This window comes from Hyperolius riggenbachi, chromosome 8 (assembly GCF_040937935.1).
Source record: "Hyperolius riggenbachi isolate aHypRig1 chromosome 8, aHypRig1.pri, whole genome shotgun sequence".
NCBI classification, from domain to species: domain Eukaryota; kingdom Metazoa; phylum Chordata; class Amphibia; order Anura; family Hyperoliidae; genus Hyperolius; species Hyperolius riggenbachi.
Window position 1 is genome coordinate 131,906,259 of NC_090653.1, and position 12,900 is coordinate 131,919,158.

General features: G+C 42.7%; 1 protein-coding gene across 1 annotated transcript in view; it reads right to left on the bottom strand.

Annotated features, from left to right (window-relative positions):
• Positions 1-488: 488 nt before the first annotated feature.
• The window catches only part of ALG13 (ALG13 UDP-N-acetylglucosaminyltransferase subunit), a 211,349-nt gene continuing 198,937 nt past the window's right edge, over positions 489-12,900 (bottom strand). Inside the window, exons 32-33 of the mRNA XM_068247910.1 lie at positions 5,205-5,502; positions 489-930 (exon numbers count right to left, since the gene is read on the bottom strand). Coding sequence (XP_068104011.1) covers positions 5,228-5,502 — 275 coding nt within the window. The 3' untranslated portion in view covers positions 489-930; positions 5,205-5,227. The remainder of the gene's footprint in view (positions 931-5,204; positions 5,503-12,900) is intronic.

Below are 12,900 nucleotides of genomic sequence, written 5' to 3' on the forward strand. Positions count from 1 at the left end.
AGGAGGTCAGCATTAGCTTGGCAAGATGGCCACTGCCTAGAATAGGATTTTCTGCTTTTCCTTTATAAATATCACAGGAATCATTACGTGGATACCACAATACAATACATCTGTTATGTAAGTAGAAGTAGTATTTATCTACTTATATGTGTTTTTTATTTCTAGGTTAGCATGGGTGTTGCTTGTTCTTTAAGGGGCCAAGACTGTTTATTTACAACTAGACTTTTAAAATATACTAGGGCTTACAATGTCTTAAAGGAAGGGGGGGGGGGGGGGGCAAAAATACATTTATTCTGCTTTACTGATTGGGGCCCCATTTCGCAACCTGTAAGTAAGAAAACACTAACTTTTTAAATTTACTGAGCACAATGCCATAGAAAGAACAATGTCAAAGGAAGGAAACACTCCATATGCTTTCTTATTTATTTGTAGTGATTGTGAAAACACCAATTTAATCACCTTGTGCGTTTATGTGACATACCAACAAGTAATAGAACACGAACAAAAGACAGACAGTGTTAGAAGGGCAATACACACATGGACAAACAATGTTTCTGCACTAAAAAACAAACAGGTAAAAGAAAAAAACTTGACGTTGTAATATTGATGTTGTCATTTTGAAATTTTGAGCTATCTGAATATGGTAGGAACAATAAAATATATCAGCTGGTGAAAACATTGAGCTGTATTCTGTCTAAAATGGTCAGGTAGGCTGGGATCAAGAGTATAATCCGTGATGAAGGTGGTAAAGTTTGGCAATTTGTCACTTTTGCCACTGGTGTTTTCAACAGTGTAAAATGGATTTTGCAGTTACTTTGTATCTCAGCCTTGTCCAGTAGTGCATTTTTTGTGTTCCTCATATGCAAAGTAAACATTTTTGGTTGTTATGAGAAGCAGCTGTCAAGTTGTGGTACCAGAGGTACTCTGAACCTAAAAGAAAATACATTTTATGTAACTGAAATCTTTTGTATAACGACCACAATTAACAATGACTATTTACCCATCAAACTGAAGTTTCAATAATGCCACATTTAATATGCAACTGTAACAAAGAATAGCCTGGCTGATAAGTGAAGCTTTCACTTTTGTTTCGGAGTTAATTAATTCAGTAAACTGAAAGGTGATCACGTTGCTGTACTGTCTTCACCTGTCAGACAGCTCCTTGAAATTCAGAGTGGGAGAAAGCAATTTTATAGTACAAAAAGTAATTATGCTTTCCGACATTCACCAACAAGAACTATAGTGTATACTTAACATTTTCCACCTCCTAGATGTGTTTACCATCTTCCACCTCCTAGATGTGTTTACCTTGTTGTAATCCAGTAATAAGACCTTTAGAACTTTAGGTCTTTACAGGGGTCTACTTTTGCAGATTGCAATGGAGGGGGATCCATCATTCCTGCAAGACTAGGGCCCGAAACCCACTAGCGGTGCTTTCTAAGCACCAGTTATTATAATGCATTTGCTAATGCAATGCTATGGGGGACTTTAAAAAAATTAACATCCTTCAAGAGGGATCACACCCATAGCATTACATTTGCAAACGCTTTTCAGATCACAAGCGCTTAGAAACGGCTTAGATACGTACTGCTAGTACATTAGCCACAGCACTTTGTTGATCACCAGTCACGCTATCACACCCGCTCTTGCTCTGCAGTTACGTTGACAGCAGAGCTTCCGTATATCTGGCAGGAGTGAATCACAGAAATCAGATTGCACAGACAGCTCTGCTCTTAAAGGGAACCTTAACTCTAAACAAAAAAATGAGTTTTACTTACCTGGGGCATTTACCAGCCCCCTGCAGCCATCCTGTGCCCTCGCAGTCACTCATGGCTCCTCTGGTCCACCGCTGCCAGCTAGTTTCGCTTTTGCCGACTGGGAGTCGGCCGGCCGCCATGCGTATGTTTTTACGCATTCCTGCTGGTGCAGGAAGCTATTGCAGACAACAAGTACATTTTTACGCGTTACGAGTAATGTGTAAAATGTTATGCATTACACCCGTAACGCGTAAAAAAAATGGACTTGACTGCAATAGCTTCCTGCACCAGCAGGAATACGTAAAAACGTATGCATGGCGACACGAAACTAGCTGGCAGCGGGGGACCAGAGGAGCCATGAGTGACTGTGAGGGCACAGGATGGCTGCAGGGGGCTGGTAGATGCCCCAGGTAAGTAAAACTCATTTTTTTGTTTAGAGTTAAGGTTCCCCTTTAAGGGGGCTAGAGCCATCTGGCCTCAAAGTGGTTAAACAAAAAAACAAGCGTGGAAGTGGCAGGTATCTAGAGGTCGATGATCTAGATAGATTAGTTAAAAAAAGGGAGCAGTGATGCTATCCCCTTCTGAAACAGGACTCTGTTTAGGACAGCATCAAAAACACTGAGATTTCCTGCACCCAGAAGATTTGGGACAGAACCTGAATACTTGTAGGTTTAATTAGGTCTGTAACCTACAGCCTACCAAGCTTAGAGTGGAAGTTCTGTCACTGTTGGGAATAAATAATATGCATAGATTTATCTGAAACCATAGTAAGGAAAACGAGCAGGTGACTAATCTAATGATACAGATTGGTTGCTCCTTGCAACTGCTCCAATTTAACTTGCAATGGCTTTTATAAGTTTGTCCCAGCGTGATCTCCACTGAAAAGAGCATGGAAATCAGACCTGGTGCTGCTTGGAGCTGGACACATTCTCACCCTGGGAGGGATGGGCACCAAGTGAAAAGTTGTGTTTTATTATAGCAAAAACGTGTGCAAACCGAATGCCCAACACGCCTGTATATCAGCTGTTGACAATTTGGCATACATGGTAAAAGTATCGTTTGATTTTACAATAAGTCTTCACATTTGGAGCACTATGAATAAAGGATACTATTCCGTTAGCCCGGGCACAACTGAGCTAAGTAATGCACAGATTCATGTTTTTACTGGCCGTCTCGCTGCGGCCAAATGCATCAAAAGTGAGTTAATTGAATTAAATTAAGCCGGCGGCAATGTAAGAGATGAAGCTGCCAGCTTCAGCTCTCTCTCCTCCCCCTGCCTCTCTCCTATACAATACTGGCAGCCGGGGACATGCGTGTCCCCCCAGTCGTTCGTCGTGGCGGGGAATCATGCCATTCGTTCTTGCAGAGAGGGTGCTGACAGAAGCAATATCTGCTGCCTCCCCGCTCTGCTTGTTTCTTGCGACGAACGACTCTCGGGGACACGCGTGTCCCCCGGGTGCCAGTGTGCTATAGAAGAGAGGCAGGGGGAGGGGAGGAGGCAGAGCCGAAGACGGCGGCTTCACCTGTTACATTGCCACCAGCTTAATTTAAATCAATTAACTCACTTTTGATACATTTGGCCACAGCGAGACGGCCAGTAAAAACATGAATCAATACATTACTTAGCTCAGTTGCGCCCGGCTAAAGGAATAGTACCGAATAAAGTATACGACTACTACTGACCAGCTATTGCAGAACAGACCTGCAACAAAACACCAGTTTTACAATCAGTGGCCACAAAATCTTAACTAATGCCAGTAAAGATGGTGTTGAACACAGTGAAAATTCTACCCCCATTCTCTTAAAATACAGTCATCAAGATCAAGAATACAGGTTGACAACTGTAGAGTAAAAGAAGCAAAAATGTGTGTCTATCATTCTGTTATACTGACAGCGGCTGGTGTGCCAGTCAGAATCACCACGGAAATGCAAAAAAAGAAAAAAAATCATGCACATCCAATGCCCACCATCAGTGTAGATCTTCCAGATGTAAATAGAGATTCATCTGAGTACGGTAGGCATTCTAGGTGTATCTTTTTGGGCACTATAAATTGGTATTCTGTTCTACAGGTTCTGTCCATACTAATAATTGAATAATGTACTGTATATCCTCGACAATGGCCTCAATTCACTAAGCGGTTTAGACTAGTCTACTGTTGGTGTAATGTTTTAGACCTGGTCTAAAACATTCGGTAATTAGGTCAGGTAAAGCATGGGAAATGATCAAAACATGCAATTCACAAAGGCAAACAAGGAGTAACCACGCCCACTTTTTCTGACAGATTAGACCAGCTGATTTCTGTAGGTAAAGTAGTTTGAGGTGTTTTAGACAGGAGAATGGAACCTTTTGAATTCATTATGCAGGAGTTTAATTGTATCCAGAGGAGAGCTCAGAGGAGAAGGATGTCAGTCATAGCTACTCATTTGTGAATTGCACCTTTTGATCATTTCCCCTGCTTTACCGACCAAATTACCAAATATTTTAGACCAAGTCTAAAAACAGGTCTAAAACATTCAGTAATTAGTGAATTCCCTTTTGATGCAACTTATTTACACCAAACCATCAGTAGATTAAAAACCATCAGTAGACTAGTCTAAACTGCTTAGTGAATTGAGGCCTAAGTCTAGAAATTTAGGTCTGATTACTACATAAAAGTATAGGGTAGACATATGCAAGTCAGTTCAAAATATTGCATTTTATACCCAGGATAGGGGGCTGCCACTCCCCACCTTTGTGTAGTTAATGCAAAGTGCTGCTGCAGAGGAAAGGCAAAATACCATGTCCAGCACCAGGTACCCTCATCTCCCTTACTCGCACCAGTCAGCATACGTCAGCTTCCCTCTGGCTCCCTGTGACACATGCTGGAGGAACACTAACATACTCTGTAATGAGTCAAGGAAATGAGAGGGCATGGCGTCTGGCACTAAACAGGACGTTGCTTCCACTGCTCTGCATTTACTACACACACGTGGGGGGAGGCACTAGGTGCACCGATTACCTGGGGAGGGAGACAAATTATGTCCGCACTGATTATCAAAGTGTTGCAGGGGGACAGATAGTGGCTGCACTGATTATCTAGGTATCTGGTAAACAAACTTTTTCGCACTTCTTACTGAGGAGAGGAAGTGGAGCTCCACTTGGCAACCAGGTGGGATATTGGCTGTATGCGGGGGCCTGAAGACGTTATTGGCTGCAACACTTTCTGCAGTACAGCCATTAACTTCTGCTGGTCACCAAGTGCAGTCATCAACTTCTACTGGATAGACTTCTACTATAGCAATTAAAAATTTCCAGCCCATGACTGTCAAATATTGGTGTCATCATATACACCAAGTCAACCTATAGTTGAGAATATGCAGTAAATGGAAGCCTGTGTCAGCAGTGCCTTCCTATATGGACTATAGATTCAGTATATAAAATGAGCAAAACAAGAATGCCAAACTTACCAGTGATATATTCATTATTCCTCTCATATTGTCTGGGGCACAAAGTGTGCTTGTGGAGCTGGAGCAGCCAAGTAGCTAACTTGGTGTATATGACCAGGGTTTACTGTGTTATGTATCCGAGGTGAGCTACTGTAAGGGGGGCTTACAGGATGCCATGGTCCTACATAGTGATATGTAGGCACAACAGGCACACACGAGTCAAATCCAGGTAAAGAAGGTTGGTTATATGGATCAGGCATGAATGGGTAATATACTGGACCAGGTTGAGGTGGCAGAGAATCCACATTAGGAAATGTACCTTTAAGAAGGAAACAAAAATATTACAGCTTTGTGTGCAATCTAGGAAATGGAATCAAAGCTTACTTCACTTCCTCACATTTTCCAGTTTCACTTCCACACATATGATTCTGGAAGACCTACATAATTTCTCACATGAAAACAGGCATTACTCAGAAATAAGTTTCCGGTTAGTGGAAATACTACCGTGTGTAAAGAGAAAGCTCTCTACAGCATTATTCAGCTCACTCCTGGCTTTAACCACTTCAGCCTTCAGTGTCATTTCACCTTATGCATCCAAGCAACTTTCACCTCCCATTCATTCGCCAATAACTATCACCACTTCTCAAAATTAATTGATCTATATCTTGTTTTTACCATCACCAATTAGGCCTTTTTTTTGGGTGGTACATTTTGCTAAGAATTATTTTTTTCTAAATGCATTTTAAACGGGAATATTAAAAAAAACATGGAAAAAATAATTATTTCTCAGTTTTTAGCCATTATAGCTTTAAAATAATACATGCTACCATAATTAAAACCCACATATTTGCCCATTTGTCCCGGTTATTACACCATTTAAATTATGTCCCTATAACAATGTATGGTGTCAATATTTTATTTGGAAATAAAGGTGCATTTTTTTAATTTGCGTCCATCACCATTTACAAGCGTATCATTTAAAAAAAAATTATAGTAATATACTCTCTTGACATGCAGATTAAAAAAATTCAGACCCTAGGTAACTAAGTGCATGTAGATGTAGTTTTACTATTTGGCCACAAGATGGCCAGTCTGTTTTTCATCCTGTAAGTGAGAGCTCTTGCTTACAGGAACTGAAGGGATGACGTGAAACTAAGAAAAATTACAGCTTTTCAGAGAAGCGGTCTGTTTTCCATACGGAGACCTAGATCAATGAATAGGAACTGTGTTTCCATTCATTGATCTCCGGGGCAGCGGAAGGCGGCGGGAGCACGCCCGGCTCCGTTGCAGCAGGGCAGGATATTTGGACAGATATATCCGTCCAGATAGACCTAAATGGTAAAAAAAAAATGCATTGCACAATACTTTATCTACCCTTATTGGTTTTCACATCATTAGAATAGAATAGATTTTTAGTACTTCGCCATTAATACTTTTACTCTGTAGTAAAAATAACTTTAAATTAATAGAATAGTGCAGAATTTTTTTTATATTTAAATTAGCTATGCATATCTATTTTGCAAAAGGCTTCATCATTTACAGTCTTCAAAGCCCTAGCCTCCCCCTTTAACAAGTTTGCAATAAATACACACTGAGGGCTGGGGCACACCGAGCGGCTTTTTGAGCGTTTTTGCAGCCGCTTGTGGCTGCGGATATGCTAGGGTAATGTATTTTAATGGGGGTGTGCACACCACAGCTGGAGGCGTTTTGCAGAAACGAATCCTCCCGGGGTGAAGCATTTTTTTTTTTGGATTGCGGAAGCGTTTCTGCCTCAATGTTAAGTATAGGAAGACCGCAAACCGCTCTGAAAAACGGCAGTTCAGAGCGGTTTTGTTTTGCAGGCGTTTTTGTTACAGAAGCTGTTCAGTAACAGCTTATTAGGGCTGGTTCAGACGGACGCTTGCAGAGCGTTCACAGCCACCGTTCGGGGCTTGGTGTTAAACGCTGCCATTCAAGTGAATGGGAGCGTTTGTACCAAGCTTTCAAGCGTGTTTGCACGAACGCGGCGTTCGGGTCCCGATTTTCTCTGGCGTTCAAGGAGCCCCTGGAAGCTACATGGACGGCTTATGTCCCTCTAGGGGAAGAAAAAACGCGACCGCATCCGAACACAACACGAACGCTGCTGAAAACCTGTGACGCCAACGAACGCGACACCTCCAAACATCTGTCTGAACCAGCCCTTACTGTAACAATATATGAAATATGCTACACTGAAATTCGCACCAGCAATCCGCAAAGCAAAACGCCTCATAAAAATAAAAAAAGCGTTTAAAAATCTGCTAGCATTTTGCGTATCGGCTAGCGGGTTTTGGTGTGCACCGGGCCGTAATGTGTTAAATATCTTACACTAATAAAGGCAATGTATTACATGAAAAAAGTTTTGGTGTAAATTGTAAGCAGACATGTATGAAATAGAGGCGCAAAAAAATTTGGGTGCGAGGAAAATCGTAGGTAGTAGAATACTGGTATTTTACTGATTGTCTATAGTTTCACAGTGGTACTTCATGTTCATAAAATAGCAGTAAATGTTACAAACAAAATCTAACCCAAATCTCACACAGAATGCTTTCACCATGATGCCCAACTTCAACGCCCTCCCCCAGCTAAACTTAATTCCCCCCACCCCCTCACATGCCTAACCTTAACCGAATAACCCCCCCCCCCCCCCCCCAATCTGCTGTAAAAAAAATCAAGTATTCAGGGCACCGCCATTGGCACCTGAATAAATAGCGGTAATGGATGAAATTTGGGCACCTAATAGCGGGCGCCAGGCCGCCCGCAATACAAAATTTGCCATATTATGCACTGCAGACAGCCCCAATGCCCGATTTTTATCGGGCACCCAAATTTCCCAGTATTGGAACCATTTATAAGGGTGTCAATGGTGGCACCCACATTTCTGCCTATTAACCACTTAAAGAGACTCTGTAACAAATTGTTTATCTTTATTTCTTCTATGCTATAAGTTCCTATGCTTTTTCTAATGTGGTCTGGCTTACTGCAGCTTTTCCTAATTGCACAGTAGCTGTGTTATCTCTGTTATATGATCTAATCTTCTCTCTATAGTCGGCACAGTCAGGCTGAGGCAGTCAGACTGGAATGTGCAGGGCTGCTTGTGATTAGCTAGAAGCTGTACACACCCCCTGCAGGCTCTGTGTGACTAACACACTCTGCTTAGCTGAGCCTATTAGAAGCTGGTTAGTTTGTTTGTAAACACTGCCTAAAACTGGCAATTACAAGCCAGGTTTGCAGCAGAGAATGGCAGAAACAGCACAGAGGGGACCAGGAGCACATAATGAATAGAATGGTATGCTTTTTATTGTAAGAATTTCAGAGTACAGATTCTCTTTAAGGACTGCAGTCATAAAACCCCTTAAGGACCAGAGCCTTTTTTTCCATTCGGACCACTGCAGCTTTCACGGTTTATTGCTCGGTCATACAACCTACCACCTAAATGAATTTTACCTCCTTTTCTTGTCACTAATACAGCTTTCTTTCGGTGCTATTTGATTGCTGCTGCGAGTTTTACTTTTTATTATATTCATCAAAAAAGACATGAATTTTGTCAAAAAAATGACTTTTTTAACTTTGTGCTGACATTTTTCAAATAAAGTAAAATTTCCTATACATTTGAGCGCGAAAGTTATTCTGCTACATGTCTTTGATAAAAAACCATTCAGTGTATATTTATTGGATTGGGTAAAAGTTATAGCGTTTACAAACTATGGTGCCAAAAGTGCATTTTCCCATTTTCAAGCATCTCTGACTTTTCTGCGCACCTGTCAGGTTTCATGAGGGGCTAAAATTCCAGGAAAGTACAAATACCCCCCAAATGACCCCATTTTGGAAAGAAGACATCCCAAAGTATTCAGTGAGAGGCATGGTGAGTTCATAGAAGATTTTATTTTTTGTCACAAGTTAGCGGAAAATGACACTTTGTAACAAAAAAAAAAAAAAAAAAAAAGTTTCCATTTCTTCTAACTTGCGACAAAAAAAAAAATGAAATCTGCCACGGACTCACTATGCTCCTCTCTGAATACCTTGAAGTGTCTACTTTCCAAAATGGGGTCATTTGTGGGGTGTGTTCACTGTCCTGGCATTTTGGGGGGTGCCTAATTGTAAGCACCCCTGTAAAGCCTAAAGATGCTCATTGGACTTTGGGCCCCTTAGCGCAGTTACGCTGCAAAAAAGTGCCACACATGTGGTATTGCCGTACTCAGGAGAAGTAGTATAATGTGTTTTGGGGTGTATTTTTACACATACCCATGCTGGGTGGGAGAAATATCTCCGTAAATGACAATTTTTTTATTTTTTTTTTACACACAACTGTCAATTTATAGAGATATTTCTCCCACTCAGCATGGGTATGTGGAAAAATACACCCCAAAACACATTATACTACTTCTCCTGAGTACAGCGATACCACATGTGTGGCACTTTTTTGCACCCTAACTGCGCTAAGGGGCCCAAAGTCCAATGAGTACCTTTAGGATTTCACAGGTCATTTTGAGAAATTTCGTTTCAAGACTGCTCCTCACGGTTTAGGGCCCCTAAAATGCCAGGACAGTATAAGAATCCCACAAATTACCCCATTTTAGAAAGAAGACACCCCAAGGTATTCCATTAGGAGTATGGTGAGTTCATAGAAGATTTTTTTTTTTGTCACAAGTTAGCGGAAATTGATTTTAATAGTTTTTTTTCACAAAGTGTCATTTTCCACTAACTTGTGACAAAAATAAAATCTTCTATGAACTCACCATACTCCTAACGGAATACCTTGGGGTGTCTTCTTTCTAAAATGGGGTCATTTGTGGGGTTCCTATACTGCCCTGGCATTTTAGGGGCCCTAAACCGTGAGGAGTAGTCTTGAAACCAAATGTCGCAAAATGACCTGTGAAATCCTAAAGGTACTCATTGGACTTTGGGCCCCTTAGCGCACTTAGGGTGCAAAAAAGTGCCACACATGTGGTACCGCCGTACTCAGGAGAAGTAGTATAATGTGTTTTGGGGTGTATTTTTACACATACAGATGCTAGGTGGGAGAAATATCTCTGTAAATGACAATTATTTGATTTTTTTTTACACACAATTGTCCATTTACAGAGAGATTTCTCCCACCCAGCATGGGTATGTGTAAGAATACACCACAAAACACATTATACTACTTCTCCTGAGTATGGCGATACTACATATGTGACACTTTTTTGCAGCCTAGGTGCGCTAAGGGGCCCAACGTCCTATTCACAGGTCATTTTGAGGCATTTGTTTTCTAGACTACTCTCCACGGTTTAGGGCCCCTAAAATGCCAGGGCAGTATAGGAACCCCACAAGTGACCCCATTTTAGAAAGAAGACACCCCAAGGTATTCCGTTAGGGGTATGGTGAGTTCATAGAAGATTTTATTTTTTGTCACAAGTTAGTGAAAAATGACACTGTGAAAAAAACAATAAAAATCCAATTTCCGCTAACTTTTGACAAAAAAAATCTTCTATGAACTCATCATACACCTAACAGAATACCTTGGGGTGTCTTCTTTCTAAAATGGGGTCACTTGTGGGGTTCCTATACTGCCCTGGCATTTTACGGGCCCAAAACTGAGTAGTCTGGAAACCAAATTTCTCAAAATGACTGTTCAGGGGTATAAGCATCTGCAAATTTTGATGACAGGTGGTCTATGAGGGGGCAAATTTTGTGGAAACGGTCATAATCAGGGTGGCCTCTTAGATGACAGGATGTATTGGGCCTGATCTGATGGATAGGAGTGCTAGGGGGGGTGACAGGAGGTGATTGATGGGTGTCTCAGGGGGCGGTTAGAGGGGAAAATAGATGCAATCAATGCACTGGGGAGGTGATCGGAAGGGGGTCTGAGGGGGATCTGAGGGTTTGGCCGAGTGATCAGGAGCCCACACGGGGCAAATTAGGGCCTGATCTGATGGGTAGGTGTGCTAGGGGGTGACAGGAGGTGATTTATGGGTGTCTCAAGGTGTGATTAGAGGGGGGAAATAGATGCAAGCAATGCACTAGCGAGGTGATCAGGGCTGGGGTCTGAGGGCGTTCTGAGGTGTGGGCGGGTGATTGGGTGCCCGCAAGGGGCAGATTAGGGTCTAATCTGATGGGTAACAGTGACAGGTGGTGATAGGGGGTGATTGATGGGTAATTAGTGGGTGTTTAGAGGAGAGAATAGATGTAAACGATGGATTTGGGAGGTGATCTGATGTCGGATCTGCGGGCGATCTATTGGTGTGGGTGGGTGATTAGATTGCCCGCAAGGGGCAGGTTAGGGGCTGATTGATGGGTGGCAGTGACAGGGGGTGATTGACGGGTGATTGACAGGTGACCAGGGGGGGGTAGATGCATACAGTACACAGGGGGGGGGGGAGGGTCTGGGGGGGTCTGGGGAGAATCTGAGGGGTGGGGGGGTGATCAGGAGGGAGCAGGGGGCAGTTTAGGGACTAAAAAAAAAATAGCGTTGACAGATAGTGACAGGGAGTGATTGATGGGTGATTAGGGGGGTGATTGTGTGCAAACGGTGGTCTGGGGGGTGGGCAGGGGGGGGTCTGAGGGGTACTGTGGGCGATCAGGGGGCAGGGGGGGGCAGATCAGTGTGTTTGGGTGCAGACTAGGGTGGCTGCAGCCTCCCCTGCTGGTCCCTCGGACACTGGGACCACCAGGGCAGGAGGCAGCCTGTATAATACACTTTGTAAACATTACAAAGCGTATTATACGCTTCCTATCCGGCGATCGACGGGTTAACAACCCGCCGGCGCTTCCGATTGGCCGGCGGGTTGACGTCGCGGGTGGGCGGAGCCTATTGCCGGCGGATGCGCGCGCATCCCAGCGCGCGATCCCCGGCCAAAGAGTGCCCCAGGACCTGACGCCATTCTGCGTTACGTGGTCCTGGGGCTGCCACTTTGCTGCCGCCAATATGAAGTAGGCGGTCGGCAAGTGGTTAAGGATGCACACATTTTCTGCCTCTGTAAGTAGGATCAGCTGACCCAACATCATTCTCTCTAAACTTTGCCACTGGCTGGGGCATGTTGGGGATATAGCAGCTTTTCACTGTATGAACACTGACGCCTCTGCAAGTTTGTTGAGAGCCTAAAGCCTCATACACTTGTACAAGGCATGTGGCCAAATCTAGATCTGTTCAGCCTTGCAATGTCCTAATACCTAACAACATCCTATGTTAAAATGTATACAAGTAGGATGATCAATGAGATTCAACTAGTACGGTGGAGCAGCATAAACACAGAAGGGGACACAATAATTGGGGGTGAACATCTACAAGACGCTTTTGGAACATGGACGCACCAGGTTATTAATAACTATACATACACACACACACACTGCTGCCCATAATTATTCATACCCCTTGCAAATTTTGACTTAAAGGACCTCTGCCGTGAAAATCTTTAAAATGTAATAACTAACCCAAAACATGTCGGTAATGTCAGATTTGTACTACCTACTGTAAGTGACAGCAACATAGGAGAGAAGTAATGTATGGCTCATTTTACTCTGGAAAAAATGTATTTCTTATTTGTATGTGTTTTAAATTTTAAGATTTTCACAACAGTTCCTCTTTAAAGTTACTTTTACTCAACCAGCAAGCCATTTTTTGAAGTGAAATGACATAGGCGTTTCCCAAAAAGACAATGTACAAGAGGCATTATTGTGGAAGAAAAACATTTCTCAACATTTACATTTGGGCAAAGTT